Raw genomic sequence first — 22,088 nt, 5'->3', positions numbered from 1 at the left:
TTCAGGCAACACTATTGATCGTATTCTTCCCGCCCCCCCCCCTTTTTTTTTTTCCTTTTCTGTTTAGTTAGCATTTCCTCCCTCCAGTGCCGTTCTTAATATGTATTTATATTGGAAATTTCAAAGAGCTAAAAGCATTGAGAGCATATACATCTTTCCTGGATTGGCTGTGTTTTTCTGTCGTTTCAAATCCGTGGGTGATTCATGTGCTTTCTGTCTTGTGCAAGGAATTAAAAACCTTTTGCTGAGCAAAATGGTAGTTATCCTTACAAGAGGCCTCCTTCACTCTGTAGGAAACATGTAATGTTTCAGCTGTAGCTCCTTTTCTCTTCTGGGAATATATATCACTATTAACTTGATTAAAAGAAAGCTGCGGGCTCTCATCACTAAACTAAAACTTTTATATCCTTCAACAAGTCTCGAGCACTTCTGCCTTCCTCTTTTATGACCTCTTGCTTTTCTGCAACCTAGGGATTTTGAGTTTTGTTATTGTGTCTCTCTTATGTTTCGGAAGGGGGGAGAAACAAGACTATTGGTTTATTGGGCGTGCCTACCATCCCTGTCCAATTGGTCCCTCTTATCCAGGGGTGGGCAATTAATTTTGCCAGGAGGCCGCATGAGAAATTGGGATGGTTTTAGAGGGCTGGACTAATATAATTAAATCAGTTCTACCCAATACTGTATATTATTGGGTAGAACTTTGCTAATCATATCATAATTATAAATTATATATTATATATTATAATTATATATTATATTATATTATATATATAATTATATATTATATATTTCTCCTTCCTTCCTTCCTTCCTTACTCCATTTCTCCTTCCTTCCTTCCTTCCTCCCTCCATTTTTTTCCTCCCTCCCTCCATTTCTCTTTCCTTCCTTCCTCCCTCCATTTCTCCTTCCTTCCTTCCTCCCTCCATTTCTCCTTCCTTCCTCCTTCCATTTCTCCTTCCTTCCTTCCTTCCTCCCTCCATTTCTCCTTCCTCCCTCCCTCCCTCCATTTCTCCTTCCTTCCTTCCTCCCTCCATTTCTCCTTCCTTCCTTCCTCCATTTCTCCTTCCTTCTTTCTTTCCTTCCTCTCCACTTCTCTTTCCCTCCCTCTCGTTCCCTTTTCTTTCTTTCTCTCTCTCTCTGTTGCAAATGCCCAAAGAAGGTTAAGTCAACTTATGTGAAAGGTGGAGAGGGCGAGGTGAGAGCTCTGATGTAGGCAGTCAGCCGAGCAACAGGCAAGCACGACACAACCACCTTTTTCACCTCGCAAGTGGTGAGGCCGTCCGACTCCACCACGCGGCATTTGGAAATGGCGCACGGTGTTTGGATATTGCTTGGTTTTTGCAGGTGGTGAGGCCGTCTGACTCCACTGCGCGGTGTTTGGAAATGGGGCACGGTGTTTGGATTTTTGCAGGTCACCTTATTTTAAGAGATAATATTGTTCCGGACTAATGATTTATCCCCCCCCCCCAAAAAAATAGAAAGGCTGATCAATCATGATAAAAATTATTACACGATAATCTAGGAGCCATCCTGCAAGATAGATGGCAGGGCTAAAAAGCTTTAAAGGCTATGTATTATAGAAACATAGAAACATAGAAGTCTGACGGCAGAAAAAGACCTCATGGTCCATCTAGTCTGCCCTTATACTAGTTTCTGTATTTTATCTTAGGATGGATATATGTTTATCCCAGGCATGTTTAAATTCAGTTACTGTGGATTTATCTACCACGTCTGCTGGAAGTTTGTTCCAAGGATCTACTACTCTTTTAGTAAAATAATATTTTCTCATGTTGCTTTTGATCTTTCCCCCAGCTAACTTCAGATTGTGTCCCCTTGTTCTTGTGTTCACTTTCCTATTAAAAACACTTCCCTCCTGGACCTTATTTAACCCTTTAACATATTTAAATGTTTCGATCATGTCCCCCCTTTTCCTTCTGTCCTCCAGACTATACAGATTGAGTTCATTAAGTCTTTCCTGTTATACCATATCAGGATTATACCATATATTTAGTTAAATATTTAATTGCCATTTTTCTCTTTGGGTGCCCCTTTGCATGGATGTTAAATTTATGCTTCTTGATACAGAAGTTGCTTATCTGAAGATAATGGTGGAGGACTTTCACATATTGCAATGTAATACTACATTGTTAAAATAATCTGTTTTAGAAACCATTGTTCTAATTATACCTGGATTACAGACTAATAACTTTACCTGTAGCTTTTCTTTGTTTCAGATTCATTATGTTGGTGCTGCTGACAGTACAGTTCAGTTCATTTTCTATCAACCTATTATCCACCGATGGAGAGAAACTGATTTTTTTCCTTGTTCTGTATCCTGTGGTGGAGGTAATGAATATAATACTGTTTTCTATACTGTAATTCTAAAAAAACACTGATATATAACCCAAAGTTTGTTCATTGTGACTTCCTACATTTTCTTTTTATTTATTTTTCAATGGAACTTCCTTCCTCCCTCCCTCCCTCCCTCCCTTCCATTTTTGTAAATATTTGCAGAATCTTTATTTTGAAGAATAGAAGTGCTGACTGTCTTTATTACTGTATGTATAGTACAATGCAGCTACCTCCAGAAAGGTCTTTGAAGAAAAAGTTCTCATCTTTCATTTTTAATCTACTTTTTAAAAATAAATTGTATTTTTCTAAAGTCAAAATGGGAAAGTGACTGATTATTGGACAACTATAACCCCTAAACTGTTTAATTTGGTTTGTTACCTTAATCACAACCAATCTATCTTTCCTTAATTATTCCATTTATAAGATTACTGACTACAATTTTAAAATATAGTTCCTTAAATAACTGTTATATACACAAACTTTCTGTGGTGAAAGAGGAGTTGGAATTGTGCATTTTGTTTAACTAAAATACAGTATATATATTTCCTAATTGCTGTCTAGTTTAATAAGGGAAATGCATAAGCCTAGGGCAGGACCAAAGAGGTATCTACTCCTGGGATCAGGGTTTATAATATGGATGGAGCTGTGCAAAGATCAAGTTCATGGTTTGGAACTGCTCTTTGACCCTTCATCACTCTGGATCTTCACATGAAAAATTACAGTGGCAAGGATTTGTCATTACAGTACATCTGGTGCATCCATTGTTATTATTTGGAGATGATCTGGCTGAGAAGTTTTAAAAAGTCATCCCATAGTTGAACTTTGCTGCCCGGGTAGTATTGCTATCATTTTATCAAGACAACTAGTTATTTTTACTCATTCTATACCAGTGTTTCTCAACCTTGGCAACTTGAAGATATTTGGACTTCAACTCCCAGAATTCCCCAGCCAGCATTTGCTGGCTGGGGAATTCTGGGAGTTGAAGTCCGAATATCTTCAAGTTGCCAAGGTTGAGAAACACTGTTCTATACCATATTCATTGTCAGACCTGTTGCCATACGTTAAATAAATGAATGTCAGATCTGTAGCTTGCTTAAAGCATGACATCCAAGTTATTAGTTGTCCTAAATCAAATAAAGGAAGAAAGGTTAATACTTTTTCATGCATACAGAGCATGACTTCTCATATATAATGACTTCTTAATGCACTTAAAAGCCTATGGTTTGACCTTCCCACTAAAGGTTTGATAATTTTTGAAGACGCCATTTCCCCTAGTAATTGTCACCACGGCTCATAAATAAAACCTCAGAGCGAGTTATCCAACCTTTGTGGTCAAGGATAGCAGCACCTTCTCTGCAGAAAAGACAATTGGCTCCTGGTAATTGAAATGAGATTACCACAGCCGATACTCCCCTATAGGAAATTAGAGGTGGGGAATGAGAAAAATGCACAGAAGGAGGCTTCCATTGAAGAATGCAAAGCTGGGCTTCAAGGGAAAATATAAATCATCCAGAACTTATGAGTAGCTGGGGAGATTCTGTGCTTTCTTTTTTATTTCTTTACTATGTTCATTTTCTATGCTCGCTCTTAGAAGTTCAAGATTTGTACAGTGGGGGGGAGGGAAAGCAATCTGGTGCATTAAATCACTAAAAAAATGAAGCATAAAATATCACATGGGGTGAGCTAAGTAGAAGCAAAGAATCATCTTTCATATACAGACAAGCGGAGCCAAATTACAAATGACACCACTTCTACCAACTGCAAGCAGAGTTCATCAACTTTGAACGATATAATTTATATGTATTTGATTTACCTTTAAGTTATGCATCTGAAGTGAAAGGTATGTAATGCAGTATATGGTATTTGAATGTTATTCTTAAGATGTGTATTCAGGTATGAACATAACTAAGTGAGCCCTCACAGAGCCCAGAGCTCTATCTAGCCTACAATTCATTTGCAGCTTAATGATGGATGAAAACCAGGGTTGCACAGGAAAACAGTCGTTAAAATAGATTTAAGATATGTAATAAAACAATGATAACTCGATAACTCTGTGTGTGTGTGTGTGTGTGTGTGTGTGTGTAAGAGAGAGAGAGAGCTGATTTGTACGTGTGTGTGTGTGTGTTGCATACACTAGTTCAGTGATGGCAAAACTTTTTTTCCTCGAGTGCCAAAATAGTGCTCAAATGCTCTATCGCTTGTGCATGCGTGCCCACACCCATAATTCAAAGTCCCCAACTCAACCCCCCATATACATGCGTGCTTGACCTCTCCTTCACTCCCCCATTTCCCAATTTTCAGAGGGCCCAATAGGCCCGTTTCTTGCCAATCCCAGGCTCCAGAGGCTTTCTTGGAGTTTAGGGAGGGCAAAAACTCTCCCAGAGGCCACACAAGCAAAAAATCAGCTGGCGGGCATGCACATGTGCACTGGAGCTGAGCTAGGGCCAATGGTCCCATGCCAGCAGGTATAGCTCTGCATGCCACCTGTGGCAGGCATACCATAGGTTCACCATCATGGCACTAATTTAGTTTGACTACTGTAATGTTCTCTACATGGGACTATGTTTGAAGAGTGTTCGGAAAATTCAGATCGTGCAAAATGCAACTGCGAGAGCAATCATGGGCTTCCCTACTTATGCTCGTGTTACACCAACACTCCGCAGTCTGCATTGTTTGCCGATCAGTTTCCGGTCACAATTCAAAGTGTTGGTTAAAGCCCTTCATGTTATCGGCCCAGAATATCTCCGAGACTGCCTTCTGCTGCACGAATCCCAACGACCGGTTAGGTCCCACAGAGTTGGCCTTCTCCGGGTCCCATCGACTAAACAATGTCGTCTGGCAGGACCCAGGGGAAGAGCCTTCTCTGTGGCGGCCCTGGCCCTCTGGAACCAGCTCCCCCCGGAGATTAGAATTACCCCCACCCTCCTTGTCTTACGTAAACTTCTTAAAACCCACCTCTGCCACCAGGCATGGGGGAACTGAGACATCTCCCCCAGGCCTATACAGTTTATGCACTGTATGTTTGTGTGTATATTTTCTTTTTAATAAGGGGTTTTTAGTGACTTTTAACTATTAGATTTGTTATATATTGTGTTATTACTGTTGTGAGCCGCCCCGAGTCAATGGAGAGGGGCAGCATACAAATCTAATTAATAATAATAATAATAATAATAATAATAATAATAATAATAATAATAATAGAATCCCATTTCTACCCTCCCCTACCTACAATGGCCCTTAGCTTCCACAAGAGTTTTAAAGTATTGTTTCCCTGAGCTACAACCCTGCCATCATTGTTTGTCCCTTCTTTGCTAACATAAAAAAATCTTACTTGTTTGTTTCTTTATTTTTCATTTTAAGATGTTTTTATAAGAAAAATTTACTATGGAAAAATGTACTATTGTACATTGGCTGTAAATCAACACACTTTTAATTGTAAGAGGGGCCCCCCACCTCCCCCTCCCACCTATTGCCCGCTTGAAGCTGCCCACCGGGATCCTGAAGCGCTGGGGGGGGGTCCATCAAATGGGCAATGGGGAGGGCTCTGAGCCCTTGGAGAGGGGCAGCATAGAAGTCAAATGAATGAATGAATGAATGAATGAATGAATGAACGAACCAAACAAACAAACAAACAAACAAACAAACTACCTTGTTATTCAGATTAGTAGACAATAATTGCTGGTTGATATGAAACTGGCTGTTTTTATCTTTATCCAATCTGGATTTTTTTTTTAAGGTTATCAGCTTACATCTGCTGAATGCTACGATCTGAGAAGCAATCGAGTGGTAGCTGACCAATATTGCCACTATTACCCTGAAAACATCAAGCCAAAGCCAAAACTCCAAGAGTGTAACCTAGATCCTTGTCCAGCAAGGTACATTAGCTAACAATTTTGAGATGCCGTTTATACTGAAATACAAACAGGTTAATTGTTCTCTTTTTAAACTGCATAGAGATTTATGAAGATTCCTTAGTAGAAAGTGGATAGAAAGTTTGTGTTATATTTGGACAGCAAGAACAACAACAATAAAAAGAGTGTCTCACTATTTATTAAGAGCTAAATACTTCCTCAACTAGCAAACATCTCTAGAGATGCAGAAAACTAACATGGCATTACATAAAAGAAGGCATTTCAATCAGCCTGGTTTTTTAAAATGTGAATGTTTTTGAATGAACTTTCAAGATATTTAATTTGTTTCCATCTGGGTGGTAAAGTAATTGAAAAATGAAGAATTCTAAAGTGCTTGGGACTTTAGAATTCAAACATATAAGCACCTGCCACATAACATTCCTGACTTAACAATTGCCAGCAAGAAAGTCTGGACAGTGGACATGACAGTACCAGGAGACAACAGAAGGGAAGAGTAAAAAATGGAGATTTAAAAAAAAAAAAAAAAAACCCACAAAGTCCTGCAAATAGAACTAGAATGGCCATGGCGAAAGCAAGCAAAGATAATATTGATGGTGGATAGATTACCTTGAGGGATAGAGTCCTCGGAGAGGGACGGCATATAAATCAATCCATTAAATAATTAAATAAATAACAAATCCCAAAACATCTGGAGCAGCACTTGAACACCATCGGCACTGACAAACTCACTATCAGTTAGTGGCACTTTTACCTCAAACAGCTTACATCGTCCAAGAGTACTTTTAACATTATCAAACAATATCTTCTGCCTTTCCCAGGTTCTTGAGAAGAACTTGATAGATGGATAAAAATGTCAAATTCAGCCTAAACCTCTGTCTGACTATGTGACAAACCATGATAATAATTACGATGAGTTTATAATAAATTTAAAGCTGAGGCTTCCTTAGTTTTTCTTTTCTTTGAAAAAAAAAGTATATGAAGAACTACTTAGCTCTCTTAGCTACTACAATTGGGATTATTATGATAAGATGGGATAATTAAAAAAGCAGAAGTAGAGAAAGCATTCCACTTGACACATTATCTCAAAAAAGCACAAGCAAAGACAGAAGAAGAATATTTTTCTTTGTCCCCTTTATACTATTAACTAATCATGGAAGGAAAGTACTTCTATCTGTACGCAAATATTTGGATATTCTTCCAAATGACTTTGGAGACTGTGGTTTTGAGCTGAGGAACTGGGAGGCTGGGATTGCTCTGTTGCTTTCTGCTCAAGACAAACAGTGGTTTCAGGTTCATGTGCTCAATAGAATATGTGTCTCTTATCAGATGTGAGAAGGAAAGGGCTGTATATTAGTTCTTATTATGGATAAAAACATGAATTGGGAAAGTCCTGGGAAAAAGCTTTCTTTACTAGTCATAGAAGTCTCTTCGGTTCATTTCAAATTGCAGATTCTGCTGGAAATTTCTTAATTCCCCTTCATCTGTCATCACAATACTGAAATGTACAGTACATGAATACTGTAGATAGTAATAATAAGGCAAACTAACAACAAGGCAAGTACTGGAGTGCATAACACCAGACATATCACTGGAAGGCAAAATCACAAAATTTTGACCATGTCATGCAGGAGGATTCACTGGAAAAAGCAATTATGTTCGGAAGAGTTAACAGTAAAAGGAAACCAGTCCACCAAAGAATATGGTGGCTGGACACTATCGACAGACAAAGCATAGAGAAGCTCAAAGAAATAGTGCAAGATCAGAAGATGTGGAGAGATCTGGTCATAGAATAGCCAGGAGTCGGACACAACTTTAATAGATATCATCATCGTCATCATCCTCATCAATAAGATGTCAGGCCAAAGCCGTTGTTTTGAGTTAAAGACTTTGGCCTGCCACAATTAGAATAGTACTGTGGGAATTGGAGAGGGGTGGTTGCATGAGAGGAAATAATGCTAGCCACAACAAATTCTTTCCAGAGATTCAAGGTCATCCTTTGTTCAGCACCAGCCGGAAGTACTGTACAGGGAAGGATCGTGGACATTGAGAGAACCAGAGTGGTCCATGTGATGAACTTGTGGGTGTGGGGACGAGGGATGAACCTTAACCTGGGTGGAGAACTGTAGGAAAAGTTAGTATCAGGTTGACTATAGTTCATAACCAACATGGCTCTGTTAATAAATTAGAACTTGGAAGAAGATTTGGACTCTGATTTATTTCTCGGATGCTAATTGGAACGTTGACATAAGTCAAATGAGACAGCAAATTCATGTTCCTATTTCCATCACATCCATTCTCAGAAGGCCAATCAGAAGTGGCATATTTTGTACAACAAGCACTTCTGCCAGTTTAAAACATGTGGATGGTTCCACCTGAAAAAGAGTTAGGCTACCTTTACAAGCCACAATTACTAGGACCTGATGCATACCAGAGGAACAGGAAGAGTGAGGTTGATGGTGAAAAGAGGCAGTAGCAACTCCTGCCTTTCTTGAATCACTTGCCATTTTCCATCTGTTGGGGAACAGAGTTGTAAATATTGTGAACCCCCTAAACTAATGTTCTGACCTTAGATGCACTGGAAGATAACTATCCTCTTACTGGTTGCAGTTCGGTTGCACTATTGTACATGGAGAGATGCCACCTTACCTGTTGCCAATCTTTGGCTGGCACAATAAACATAAGAAGATAAGCAATGATTACAGGAACAGTTCCCAATCATGGTAAGTTCCTGCAATGATTGAACTATCGCAATGGTGAAAATAAAAAAGAATTGCCATCCTACATTAGCAAAATTGGCCTCCGTGAAATAAGTCATTCTGCTACTCACGTTACTGTACAGTTTGGATTACACGTGGGATATTATACACATGGGATATTATACTCGGAGCCGAACAATTCATAGTAAAATAAATTGAGGGTATAATTGCCTCCACCTAAATCTAAAGAGATGAGTACTTTGGTAGCAAGAGAGTAATCTTTATAATACAGGGGATCTTCGATCTATTGGGATTCAGCTTAGCAAGCTTTGACTGCAGGGGACAAAATCTGTGCATGCATTATGGGCAAAATCTCATTTGCCTTTTTATATATGCATAAAGTTTCATCCAGGCTTAATGGGAACTCTGTTTTAACTAAAAACTTCACAACTGCCTGTTATTATTTGTTTCTTTCTTTCCGCTACTGGCCAGAAGTTTAGCAATAGGAACAGTTGACCAAATAGTTTTAAATTTGAATTTTGGGGATGAAATTTCTAAGGACATGGTGGCTTTTGGAGACGGTGTTTAAGGCAAACTCACTTCAAATAGTTGGCCATTGGATTCCTGTAGGAATTAAACAGCTACCAGGCTGTACCAGATTATTAACAATAAACACTTCCGTTTATTATTATTATTATTATTTATTAGATTTGTATACTGCCCCTCTCCGGAGACTCGGAGCTTCCTGTTATAGAACAGGAAAAGCTGCTCAGATTTGACATGGTTTAGATCAGTTGATTATTGCAAACAAAAATGAAGTAATCGGTTGTGTATGTGCATATATATACATATCTATATACACAAACATATCCACACATACATGCTATACATTTGTGTTTGTGTCATATTACATATGCAGATAGGCAAAGAAGATCTGGGTCCATATATATCAGCGTCAAAGTTTAAATCCTAGTCTTTTCCTCCTGTTGCTTTGAGTCAGTGGTGTTTTGGTCATTCTTTTCCTAGACTTCAAAATTGGAGATATCTACTCCTTTTTTATATGAATATGTCTGTTCGGCATCACCGATTCCTGCTTCATCCGCAGTAGTCCTCATAGCTGATATTAAAAGACAGCCAATAATGTAAACTGATTGTATTGCATTTAGCAGCAGTGAATAAATGGAGCAGGTTTTTTTAGATTTAACCTGTTACATGTTAACTACCTATGTGGAAATGTATATACTCAAGCTGCCTCATTTTACATTTAAGCAATCTCATTTTATGTTTATTTCTGAAGAATTCAAAAATAGGTGCTTATGAAATTAGTTTGACTATCAAGTTCCAGGCAGAATATTTCTACTCAGTAAGAGCAAAATGTTTCTACTATATCACATATCCAATGAATATTATTTAATTAGGCTGGGGGGGGGGCACATGTTTTTCTTGCCTCCTGCAAACTATTCAAGTTCTTTTGTTTCGTATAAGAATGAAAATTTTAACGAGTTAAACAATTACAGTTGACAAGGAAACAAATGGCTTCATATTGCGCAATATTGGTCAAAGGACTAATCGCACAACGAAAGTACTTTTAGGATTTTGACTTTAATGCAGTCAAGTGGAAGGTTAGTTGAGATATATCTTACTCCTTGTTGATCATGTGGAGTAAAAACTTCAGTTTAATTTTTTTTTAAAGCCCCAGCTGAAGCATTTAACAAATTGAGTTTGACAAACTGCCTGTGCTCATACAGATCTGCATAGCTGATATTATAGCAGCAACGATCTTTTGTTGTTGTTGTTTTTACTATTTGATACTGTAATTTTACCTCTTAAATGCATTGCTTTTTCCATGTTAATTTTTCTAGACCAATATTTAAGTATAAAAGGGGCATATTAGGGTAGAGGCTGATAATGACTACTCCCAATATATTAATTGGTGATACAAAGCATGCAGAAAGTATATGATCCAAATTATAATTATTATTGTTATATTTTTGCAGAGCCAAACAAAGCAACCGAAAGAAAGAGTATATCGAGGAATCTTTAAAAATTAACATTATGTACCGGATTATTATACTGCAGTATTATGAAATCAGTAGAGAGCATTTTAAATTTTTCAATAAATAATTGGGAGCAGGATTCAGGATTCTCCCCCCAACTACCATCATACTTTCTCTTACTCTGACTTCCCTAATATTTATATTTACATTTTAACGAAATTTCTCTCCATTTTATAGATGAAGATTTAATTTCTTGGCTTTTTTTAATATGGAGAAAGTACAGTTCTCTGTTCCTAATCATCAAAAATATGCTCTTTCTCCTCATAATTTTAACTCTAGAAAGATAGTTGTTAGCAGAATTTCAATGTTTATTATGGTTCGCATGCGAACTAATTAATCGGGCTATATCAGTTCATGAGATCTTTTGCAAAATAAAGTGTCTGGTTCCTTATATCTTTATATTTTGTCTGTAGGTTATAGGAACAAGTAGAATGAGTTAATTATCTAATGCTATGTTTTTGTATAATGTAATCATTTAGTGTTTATTTTATTGTGTGTACCTTCTACTCAGAGGGTTGGCATTATTGTTCCTAACAGTGATGGATACAAGCAGATCATGCCCTATGACCTCTACCATCCTCTTCCTCGGTATGTAAACTAAATACTCTATTTAGCAATAAGGAACTGTTTTTTTGTGTTTTATTGGCAAGCTAACAGTATAATAATCAATCACAAGCCACATGTTCTTAATTCTGATGCTTTTTCTGCATTGTTCTCTGATTTTCTTTACAGTTTAACCAAAAGATGACTTTCTCTTGTCCTAAATATTCATACGAAATAATTGTTCATTACCCAAAAATCAAGGTGTTTTTTTTCCCTCCCTCTGAAAGTTCATATGAGACTGGGATAAAATTTCATAGTCTTTCTCCCAAAGCAACAGCAGCATGGATAAATTTGCTAAGTGAACCCTTGAGTTTTCATTGGATTTATCTTCTTAGTTGCATTTGTAACAAATGCATTTAAGGATATTTTCATAACATTAAGAAGTTATAACATGTATCTCTTAATAGAATTATCATCTTCATTTCAAATATTCAAAATCAAGATTTCGTGACCCACATAAATCAATTGTAGGAGACTTTAATCTCAGGCTGACACTATTGAATACCAGTCTATCTTGGTCATTCATTCATTCATTCATTCATTCATTCATTCATTCTTTGATTTGATTTGATTTGATTTGATTTGATTTGATTTGATTTGATTTGATTTGATTTGATTTGATTTGTATGCCGCCCCTCTCCGTAGACTCGGGGCGGCTAACAACAATAATAAAACAACATATAACAAATCTAATATTTAAAGTAACTAAAAACCCTTATTAAAAACCAAACATACATACAAATATACCATGCATAAATTGTATAGGCCTGGGGGGAAGGAATATCTCAATTCCCCCATGCCTGATGACAGAGGTGGGTTTTAAGGAGCTTGCGAAAGGCAAGGAGGGTGGGGGCAATTCTGATCTCTGGGGGGAGATGATTCCAGAGGGTCGGGACCGCCACAGAGAAGGCTCTTCCCCTGGGTCCCGCCAAACGACATTGTTTAGTCAACGGGACCCAGAGAAGGCCAACTCTGTGGGACCTAACTGGTCGCTGGGATTCATGCGGCAGATTTAATTGTACACAGAAATATAGAGATGGTGTTTATCACTGAAACCTAGATATGTTAGAAAGGTGGGCATGATTAAGATATACTTATCTGGATTTCATGGGTTGAATCAGTCTCAACCCCAAAGAAGCAGAGGTCTGGTGGCATTGTGTATAGGCAGGTCTGGATGGTATGTGGAGCCCTGTCCTATAGGTGTTGGTGTGAGCCCCTATATATGCAATGGAGTAAGGGAAAAGCTGGGAATGTTTCTCTTGTACCATTGCTCCATAACTTTTCTGCAAAATGTGATGCAGAATAGCAATGAGAATGGTGCCACATCAATCATTATAAATGTATCTTTTTATTTCTAACAATAGCATAGCTTTCCATTCATTTACTGGTTTTTCGTGTAACTTGAAAAACTGACAAGCTCCTAACATCAGATTAAATGATAAGGTTCCATCTTTATTCGGCATCTAAACTGCGCTATTTGGCTTTTCTCTTGTGAACTGCCATAGGATCATCACTGGAGAGATCCCAGCAGTAATTGGCAAACATGGACAGACTCCATTTTCCTTGCTACCTTTTCTCCATGCCTGCTGTAACCTGGTGGAATCTCTCCCCATGCTCATCACTCACTGCCCCACAGTTCAAAAGGAATACTCTAAACATGAGTGTAAGAAGCGAATTTTCAGTGACAAGTTTGCACCAATGCTTTATTAGGACCTAAGCAAATTTTTCACGTGATTTTTCATAGTCCTCTGCCTTGCGGTTCTCAAAGTGAAGATAAATTTATACACTTCCATGTGGTACCATTTTCATTGTTTTAACGTACTTCGTTGAGAAGTTATGATACATCATGATCGATATTTATTTATTTATTTTATTTTATTTGACTTCTATGCTGCCCAATCCCAAAAAACCCAGGGCGGCTTACAACAATGTAAAATACAAGACCTATAGTTAAACTATCTAGTCAGCATGCATGCATACTATTCATACAATTTGGCCATGATTAGACACCTCCTTCCCATGCAGGCAAATATACGTGTTGGTCTATACACCTGTATTGTGCAATATCTTGAAAACTTTAGCCAACTACCACCTTTTCACCTATTTTCTAACTTATCAATCAAAATATGTAAAATTAACACATTTTATCTTGGAGGTTGATAATTTCCCCAAAATTTGTAGACCAGTGTAATAAAGAATGATAGAAGCTTCAAAGTTTCTTTAGCATTGTATACAATAGCATGCAATTATTGAATAGAATTCCAATTTCCTATGAATTGGAATTCCAATTTCCTATAAAAAATACAGTAGCTTACTTAGTTTATGTCATGTTACAGACTCTTTCTTAAATCCCATCACTTTTATCAGAAATTAGACATTTCAAAGCCAAGTACCTTGTTTCCCCCAAAATAAGATCCTATTTTATATTTTTTTGAACCCTGAAATAAGTGCTTGGCCTTATTGTGATGCACACAAAAGGCCAATTGGGCTTATTATCAGGAGATGTCTTATTTTGGAGAAACAGGGTAGTGCAGGGGTGAAACACTCCCAGTTCGCTCATACCATTTGTCATCAGAGAGCCGGTCATGAAGGGAGCACAAGGCTCCGCCACTTGCCCGGCACCACCATTTGGGTTCTTTTACTCTCTGTCCATGCACAAAGCATGGGCGAGTGGGGCCTCGCGCTCGCTTCGCAGCTGGCTCTCCAACAACTGACAAGCACGAGCGAATCGAGAGCATTTCACCCCAGGGGTAGTGGCTGATGGACAGTTGGCAGAGACGGATTCCAATTCCCGCGCCAATGATGCATTGCATGCATGCTCATCCCAACATATTTTTGCTTCTATGCATGCACAGGAAGTAAACTCCTGCAAGGGGACACACCAGCGTGTGAAATTTTGGTGATTTCTTTTGCTTCTGCTCATGGGCAGAAGCAAAAAATTGCTGAATTCTCACTTACACGTGTGTTCCCTCACAAGATTTGGCTTAGATGGCTTAGATTTGAAATAGATGAAATTTACAGAGTACAGACTAGCTATGCTAGGAAACACAACCTGTCAAGGGAGGTACATATTAAGTTTTCTAGGAAGACAATCAGAGATGACATCTTAAAATGGACAAGAAATCAAAGTCTGAATTACAAAGGGAAAGACATTATAATACTAAAACAAGTTCCAAAAAGAGTAAGAGAAAGCAGGAGGGAATATTATTTTCTTACTAGAATATTGATAAAAGAAAACATAACCTTCCAATGTCTTGTCCCAGAAGGCCTCTTCTTATATTGGCAAGGAGCTAGAATTAAGATGGAGAGCGTAGAAGAAGCTAGAGTGTTTTTTGCACAAAGTGGTTTGAACAGATCTGAACAACCACGTAAAGAACTCAAGGATAAAGAAGAGGAACACGGGGCTACCTACAAAGAGGGGGAAGAAATACAAGGCGCTAGAAAAAAATAGCCACAAATACAACAAGAATTGGTATTAAGCAGTAGATTACGAGAACCTAAAGAAACCAAGAAATATTACAAATAGAGATGTTGTCAGACCTAAAAAAAAATTCGGTTAACATAAATGGATTGAATAACCCGAGAAAAAGAAACCAAATACAGTAATACCTCATGATATGAACTTAATTGGTGCAAGGAGGAGGTTCGTAAGACGAAAGGTTCATAAGACGAAACATTGTTTCCCATAGGAAACAATGTAAAGTCAATTAATCCGTGCAACCAAAAACCCCCCCACAAAAAAACGGCTTTCGGCGACTGCTGGGAAGCGGCACGGCTGTTTTAAAAGGTGATAGCAGGCCTGGGGGGCTTGCCAGCACCCCCCCGAACCCGGGTTCGGGGGTGCTGGCAAGCCACCCAGGCTGGCTGCGACCTTTTAAAACAGCCGCGCCGCTTCCCAGCTGTCTCCTGAAGCCGAACGCTAAAGCCGAACTTCCGCGTTCGGCTTCGGGAGACAGCTGGGAAGCGGCGCGGCTGTTTTAAAAGGTGACAGCCGGGCTGGGGGGCTTCCCAGCAACCTCCCGAACTGAACCCGGGGTTCAGAAAAATTTTGCCTCTTCTTATGAACTTTGTTCGAGTTACGAACTGGCGTTCGGGAGGCTTCTGGGAAGCCCCGCCGCCCGGCTGTCACCTTTTAAAACAGCCGCGCGGCTTCCCAGCAGTCTCCGAACGCCGGTTCGTAACTCGAAAAAAGTTCGTAAGAAGAGGCAAAATTTTTCTTAACCCCGGGTTCGTATCACGAGTTGTTCGTAAGACGAGGGGTTCGTATCTTGAGGTACCACTGTATTTGCTAAACTTTAAAAGCAAAGAGCACAATAATTATCCTACAAGAAGTACATATTAAAAAATCAAATAGAAAATTACTAAGTAACTCAAAATTAGGAAATATCCATACAAACCTAGCTGATCAAAAAAAGAGGTATAGCAATGTATATTGATGATACAATAGATTCAAAACAACTATACAGTGATCAAGAAGGTAGAATTTTAATTGTACAATTAAAACTAGAACCAAAACTTCTCGTTATTATATCTATATATGCACCAAATGATAAAAAGATTTGGCTTCCTGTACTTGCGCAAAGCGAAAACATGCTGGGATGCGCACAAACACAGAAGAAGTGAAGCTGTATGCGCCGCTCAATTTTTTGCTACTAGTGCAGCATCTGTTACTGTTCCAGTAGCAACCCAATACTGACCGTTGGATATCAAAGCAAGGAATAGGGCAGGGCTTTGCTGCTTCTACTAGGGAAATGTCACTATAGTCTAAAGTGCTTGCAGTTACAAGGCAACAGATATGGGTGCCTTTCCTCTCAACTGTTATGTCATTTTGAAGGTGGGAAAGCACCCCGTGGACTGCCTGTTCTTCTTCCTGTGGAGGAGGCATTCAAAGCCGCACGGTCTCTTGCGTGGAAGAAGACATCCAGGGATTGGTCAGCTCGGTGGAGGAGTGGAAGTGCATGTATACTCCCAGGATGCCTATTGTTCAGCCTTGCAATATTTTTGATTGTCCTAAGTGGCTGGCTCAGGAATGGTCTCCGGTAATTATGTTCTTTTCATTATTGAACTCTATATATTTACAGCATTGAAATGTCTGCATTATGAAAATACAGTAATACCTCATGATACGAACTTAATTGGTGAAAGGAGGAGGTTCGTAAGATGAAAGGTTCATAAGACGAAACATTGTTTCCCATAGGAAACAATGTAAAGTCTATTAATCCGTGCAACAACAAAAAAAACCCGCAAAAAATGCTGCCGCCGGGCTGTCACTTTTAAAACAGCGGGGGGGCAGCAGCTGCCACAGCCGCCGGCCCACCCAGGATGCTGACCTGCTGCCTCGCGGGGAAGCCGGGCAAGAGCGATCTTCTGCCGGCCATGGGCAAGCGGCAGGGAGTCGCCCATGGCCGGCAGAAGATCGCTCTTGCCCGGCTTCCCCGCGAGGCTTCCCCCCCTCCTCACCCGCCGCCCGCCCCGTCCAGAATGCTGACCTGATGCCTCGCAGGGAAGCCGGGCAAGAGCGATCTTCTGCCGGCCATGGGCGAGCGGCGGGGAGTCGCCCAAGGCCGGCAGAAGATCGCTCTTGCCCGGCTTCACCGCGAGGCATCAGGTCAGCAAGAGCGATCTTCTGCCGGCCATTGGCGACTCCCCGCCGCTCGCCCATGGCCGGCAGAAGATCGCTCTTGCCCGGCTTCCCCGCGAGGCTTCCCCCCCCCCACCGCCCGCTGGCTGCGAGCGCTCTGCCAGGCGGCCAAGAAGCATTCAGGGCGAAGTGACGTGGAGGAATGGGGAGCTGAAACCGCCCGGTTTCAGCTCCCCATTCCTCCACGTCACTTCGCTCCTGTCCTGGCTAAATCGTGGGGCAGCCAAACCCCCAAAGCATGTTTGCTGCCCCACGATTTAGCCAGGACAGGAGCGAAGTGACGAGGAATGGGGAGCTGAAACCGGGCGGTTTCAGCTCCCCATTCCTCCACCTCACTTCGCTCCTGTCCTGGCTAAATCGTGGGGCAGACAAACCCCCAAAGCATGTTTGCTGCCCCACGATTTAGCCAGGACAGGAGCGAAGTGCACAAATGCTCGAAGCTTGAGCAACAAGCTCTGTGAATTAATGGCCATAATATATAGAGATAATTTGGACCTGGTTGCCATAACTGAGACATGGTTTAAGGATTCTAATGAATGGGAAATATCCATACCAGGATATACACTGTATAGGAAGGATAGAATAGAGAGAAGGGGAGGTGGAGTAGCCATTTATATTAAAGAAAATCTAAAAACAACACTAATTCAAAATACGTGTCAAGATCTAGAGACTCTCTGGATTTGCATGCAAAATAAAGAAGGTTCTGTCATTAGAATTGGGGTGATCTATAGGCCTCCAGGGCAATCCGAGGAATATGACAACAAGATGGTGGATGAAATTACCCAAATGGCAGTAAAGGGAGATATTGTGGTTATGGGTGATTTCAACATGCCTGATGTTGACTGGAATATCCCCAGTGCCCTTACATGCAAAAGTAAGAATATAGTAGAGGCCTTTACAGGAGCAGCTCTGGCACAGCTGGTTAAGACACCAACTAGAGGGGAGAATATTCTAGATTTAGTTTTTACGAATGGGAATTGGGTTTCAGATGTCAAGGTGGGAGAAAATTTAGGTTGCAGTGACCATCTATGTTTGTGGTTTGATGTAAAAACTCATTGTGAGCAATCCTATAATGCAACCAAAGTATTGGATTTCAGAAAAACAAATTTTAATGCAATGGGAGAATATTTAGATAATGAATTAAAGGGGAGGGATAAAATGGCAGGAGCGAGCATCCAGTGGACTGTGTTAAAAAAAGGCCATCTTAAAAGCCACTGGACTGTATGTAAGACAAATAACTAAAGGTAAAAGGAAGAAGAAACCGCTATGGTTTAGCAATGATGTAAGGGCTATAGTCAATGAAAAAAAGGCTGCCTATAGGAGGTATAAAGAGTCTGGAAGTATAGCTGATAGGGAGGTATATAAAATGAGACAGAAGGAGGCGAAACAGATAATATATGCTGCTAAAGCCTCAAAAGAGGAAGAAATTGCAAAATCTGTAAAGAAGGGGGATAAAACCTTCTTCAGATATATTAATGATAAGAAGAAGAAAAACTGCAGCATCACGAAGCTTAGTACCGGGAATAATACATGCATTAATGGGAATAAGGAGATCGCTGACCATTTCAATAGCTACTTCTGTTCAGTTTTCTCAAAAGACACCTTACAAAATAATACTATAGAGGGATATAGCATTGCTTCCAGCTGTACGGATTCAGCTCCAGTGATCTTAGAAGCCGATGTCTTAGAAGAACTTGAACGATTAAAGATAAATAAGGCAATGGGTCCAGATGGCATCCACCCCAGAGTTCTTAAAGAACTCAGATCTGTCATTGCTACCCCCCTGACTGATTTGTTTAACCAATCCTTGTTAACAGGAGAAGTTCCTGAGGATTGGAGAATGGCCAGTGATGTGCCTATTCACAAGAAGGGCAGTAGAGAAGAAGCTGGTAACTACAGGCCAGTTAGCTTGACATCAGTTGTAGTTAAAATGATGGAGACTCTACTCAAAAAGAGGATAAATCAGCACCTAAAAAACAATAACTTATTAGACCCAAATCAGCATGGCTTTACTGAAGGCAAATCATGTCAGACTAATCTCATTGATTTCTTTGACTATGTCACAAAGGTGTTGGATGAAGGTGGTGCCGTGGATATTGCCTACCTGGACTTCAGCAAAGCCTTTGATACGGTTCCACATAAAGAGCTGATAGATAAATTAGTGAAGATTGGACTTAATCCCTGGATAGTTCAATGGATTTGCAGCTGGCTGAAGCGTAGACATCAGAGAGTTATTGTTAATGGCGAGTATTCCGAGCAGAGTCAGGTTACAAGCGGTGTGCCACAAGGATCTGTTCTGGGTCCCATTCTTTTTAATATATTTGTGAGTGACATAGGGGAAGGTTTGGTAGGGAAGGTTTGCCTATTTGCCGATGACTCTAAAGTGTGCAATAGGGTTGATATTCCTGGAGGCGTCTGTAATATGGTAAATGATTTAGCTTTACTAGATAAATGGTCTAAGCAATGGAAACTGCAGTTTAATGTTTCCAAATGTAAAATAATGCACTTGGGGAAAAGGAATCCTCAATCTGAGTATTGTATTGGCAGTTCAGTGTTGGCAAATACTTCAAAAGAAAAGGATTTAGGGGTAGTGATTTCTGACAGTCTCAAAATGGGTGAACAGTGCAGTCAGGCGGTAGGGAAAGCAAGTAGGATGCTTGGCTGCATAGCTAGAGGTATAACAAGCAGGAAGAGGGAGATTATGATCCCACTATATAGAATGCTGGTGAGACCACATTTGGAATACTGTGTTCAGTTCTGGAGACCTCACCTACAAAAAGATATTGACAAAATTGAACGGGTCCAAAGACGGGCTACAAGAATGGTGGAAGGTCTTAAGCATAAAACGTATCAGGAAAGACTTAATGAACTCAATCTGTATAGTCTGGAGGACAGAAGGAAAAGGGGGGACATGATCGAAACATTTAAATATATTAAAGGGTTAAATAAGGTCCAGGAGGGAAGTGTTTTTAATAGGAAAGTGAACACAAGAACAAGGGGACACAATCTGAAGTTAGTTGGGGGAAAGATCAAAAGCAACATGAGAAAATATTATTTTACTGAAAGAGTAGTAGATCCTTGGAACAAACTTCCAGCAGATGTGGTAGATAAATCCACAGTAACTGAATTTAAACATGCCTGGGATAAACATATATCCATCCCAAGATAAAATACAGAAAATAGTATAAGGGCAGACTAGATGGACCATGAGGTCTTTTTCTGCCGTCAGACTTCTATGTTTCTAAGTGAGGTGGAGGAATGGGGAGCTGAAACCGGGCGGTTTCAGCTCCCCATTCCTGCACATCACTTCGCTCCTGTCCTGGCTAAATCGTGGGGCAGCAAACATGCTTTGGGGGTTTGTCTGCCCCACGATTTAGCCAGGACAGGAGCGAAGTGACGTGGAGGAATGGGGAGCTGAAACCGCCCGGTTTCAGCTCCCCATTCCTGCACGTCACTTCGCTCCTGTCCTGGCTAAATCGTGGGGCAGCAAACATGCTTTGGGGGTTTGTCTGCCCCACGATTTAGCCAGGACAGGAGCGAAGTGAGGTGGAGGAATGGGGAGCTGAAACCGCCCGGTTTCAGCTCCCCATTCCTCGTCACTTCGCTCCTGTCCTGGCTAAATCGTGGGGCAGCAAACATGCTTTGGGGGTTTGTCTGCCCCACGATTTAGCCAGGACAGGAGCGAAGTGAGGTGGAGGAATGGGGAGCTGAAACCGCCCGGTTTCAGCTCCCCATTCCTCGTCACTTCGCTCCTGTTCTGGCTAAATCGTGGGGCAGCAAACATGCTTTGCGGGTTTGTCTGCCCCACGATTTAGCCAGGACAGGAGCGAAGTGACGTGGAGGAATGGGGAGCTGAAACCGGGCAGTTTCAGCTCCCCATTCCTCGTCACTTCGCTCCTGTCCTGGCTAAATCGTGGGGCAGCAAACATGCTTTGGGGGTTTGGCTGCCCCACGATTTAGCCAGGACAGGAGCGAAGTGACGTGGAGGAATGGGGAGCTGAAACCGGGTGGTTTCAGCTCCCCATTCCTGCACGTCACTTCGCTCCTGTCCTGGCTAAATCGTTGGGCAGCAAACATGCTTTGGGGGTTTGTCTGCCCCACGATTTAGCCAGGACAGGAGCGAAGTGAGGTGGAGGAATGGGGAGCTGAAACCGGGCGGTTTCAGCTCCCCATTCCTCGTCACTTCGCTCCTGTCCTGGCTAAATCGTGGGGCAGCAAACATGCTTTGGGGGTTTGGCTGCCCCACGATTTAGCCAGGACAGGAGCGAAGTGACGTGCAGGAATGGGGAGCTGAAACCGGGTGGCTGCCGGGCGCTTTTCGGCTCTGGCTGCCCACCAGCCGCCTCCGCCTCTGTCTCCGTCCGGGACGTTTTGGGCCAAACCGGCGAGGTACAGTTTGAGAGAAGAGCCGGAGAGCAAAGAGGCCCCGATCTGGAAGGCGCGGCTGCGCTGCCGCGGTTTTGCTGAGCTGAGAAGGAGGGTAGTAGTAGGTGAGGCTGGTGGTGGCGGCTCCCCTCCCTCCCTCTCCCACCCCGAGCAGATCCATCCTTCCAGAGGCGGCACGGTCTGCCTACTCGGGAGAGGCCACCAGGCAAAGATGCAGCCGGTCGCCTCTCGGCCACAAGCGGGGCGCTGCCTGCTGCTTCCTCTGCCTCAGCTTCCCCCACCTGCTCCTGCAGCGGCAGCGGGGCAGAGGCCATGGCCGGACTCGCCCGGGCTCTCGCGGCCAAACAGGCGCGTGGCTCGCCTTCCTTTCCCACCCACCGCCCGGCATCGCCCGTGCGTCGCTGCCTTCGTGCCCGGCCTGCTTCTCGCCCAGCCGCCGCCGCTGACCATGCTGGGGACCCGGCGCGACCGGCTGCTCATT

General features: G+C 41.4%; 1 protein-coding gene across 2 annotated transcripts in view; it reads left to right on the top strand.

Moving 5' to 3' along the window:
- The window catches only part of ADAMTSL1 (ADAMTS like 1), a 637,539-nt gene that overhangs the window by 503,853 nt on the left and 111,598 nt on the right, over positions 1–22,088 (top strand). For both annotated transcript variants that reach the window (XM_070742526.1, XM_070742525.1), the window contains exons 9-12: positions 2,235–2,346; positions 6,089–6,227; positions 11,515–11,565; positions 16,415–16,619. In XM_070742526.1, coding sequence (XP_070598627.1) covers positions 2,235–2,346; positions 6,089–6,227; positions 11,515–11,565; positions 16,415–16,619 — 507 coding nt within the window. The remainder of the gene's footprint in view (positions 1–2,234; positions 2,347–6,088; positions 6,228–11,514; positions 11,566–16,414; positions 16,620–22,088) is intronic.

The sequence above is a fragment of the Erythrolamprus reginae genome, chromosome 2 (assembly GCF_031021105.1).
Source record: "Erythrolamprus reginae isolate rEryReg1 chromosome 2, rEryReg1.hap1, whole genome shotgun sequence".
In the NCBI taxonomy this organism is placed as follows: Eukaryota; Metazoa; Chordata; class Lepidosauria; order Squamata; family Dipsadidae; genus Erythrolamprus; species Erythrolamprus reginae.
Note: the sequence above shows the minus strand (reverse complement) of the source record. Positions and strands in the feature narration are given on the sequence as shown.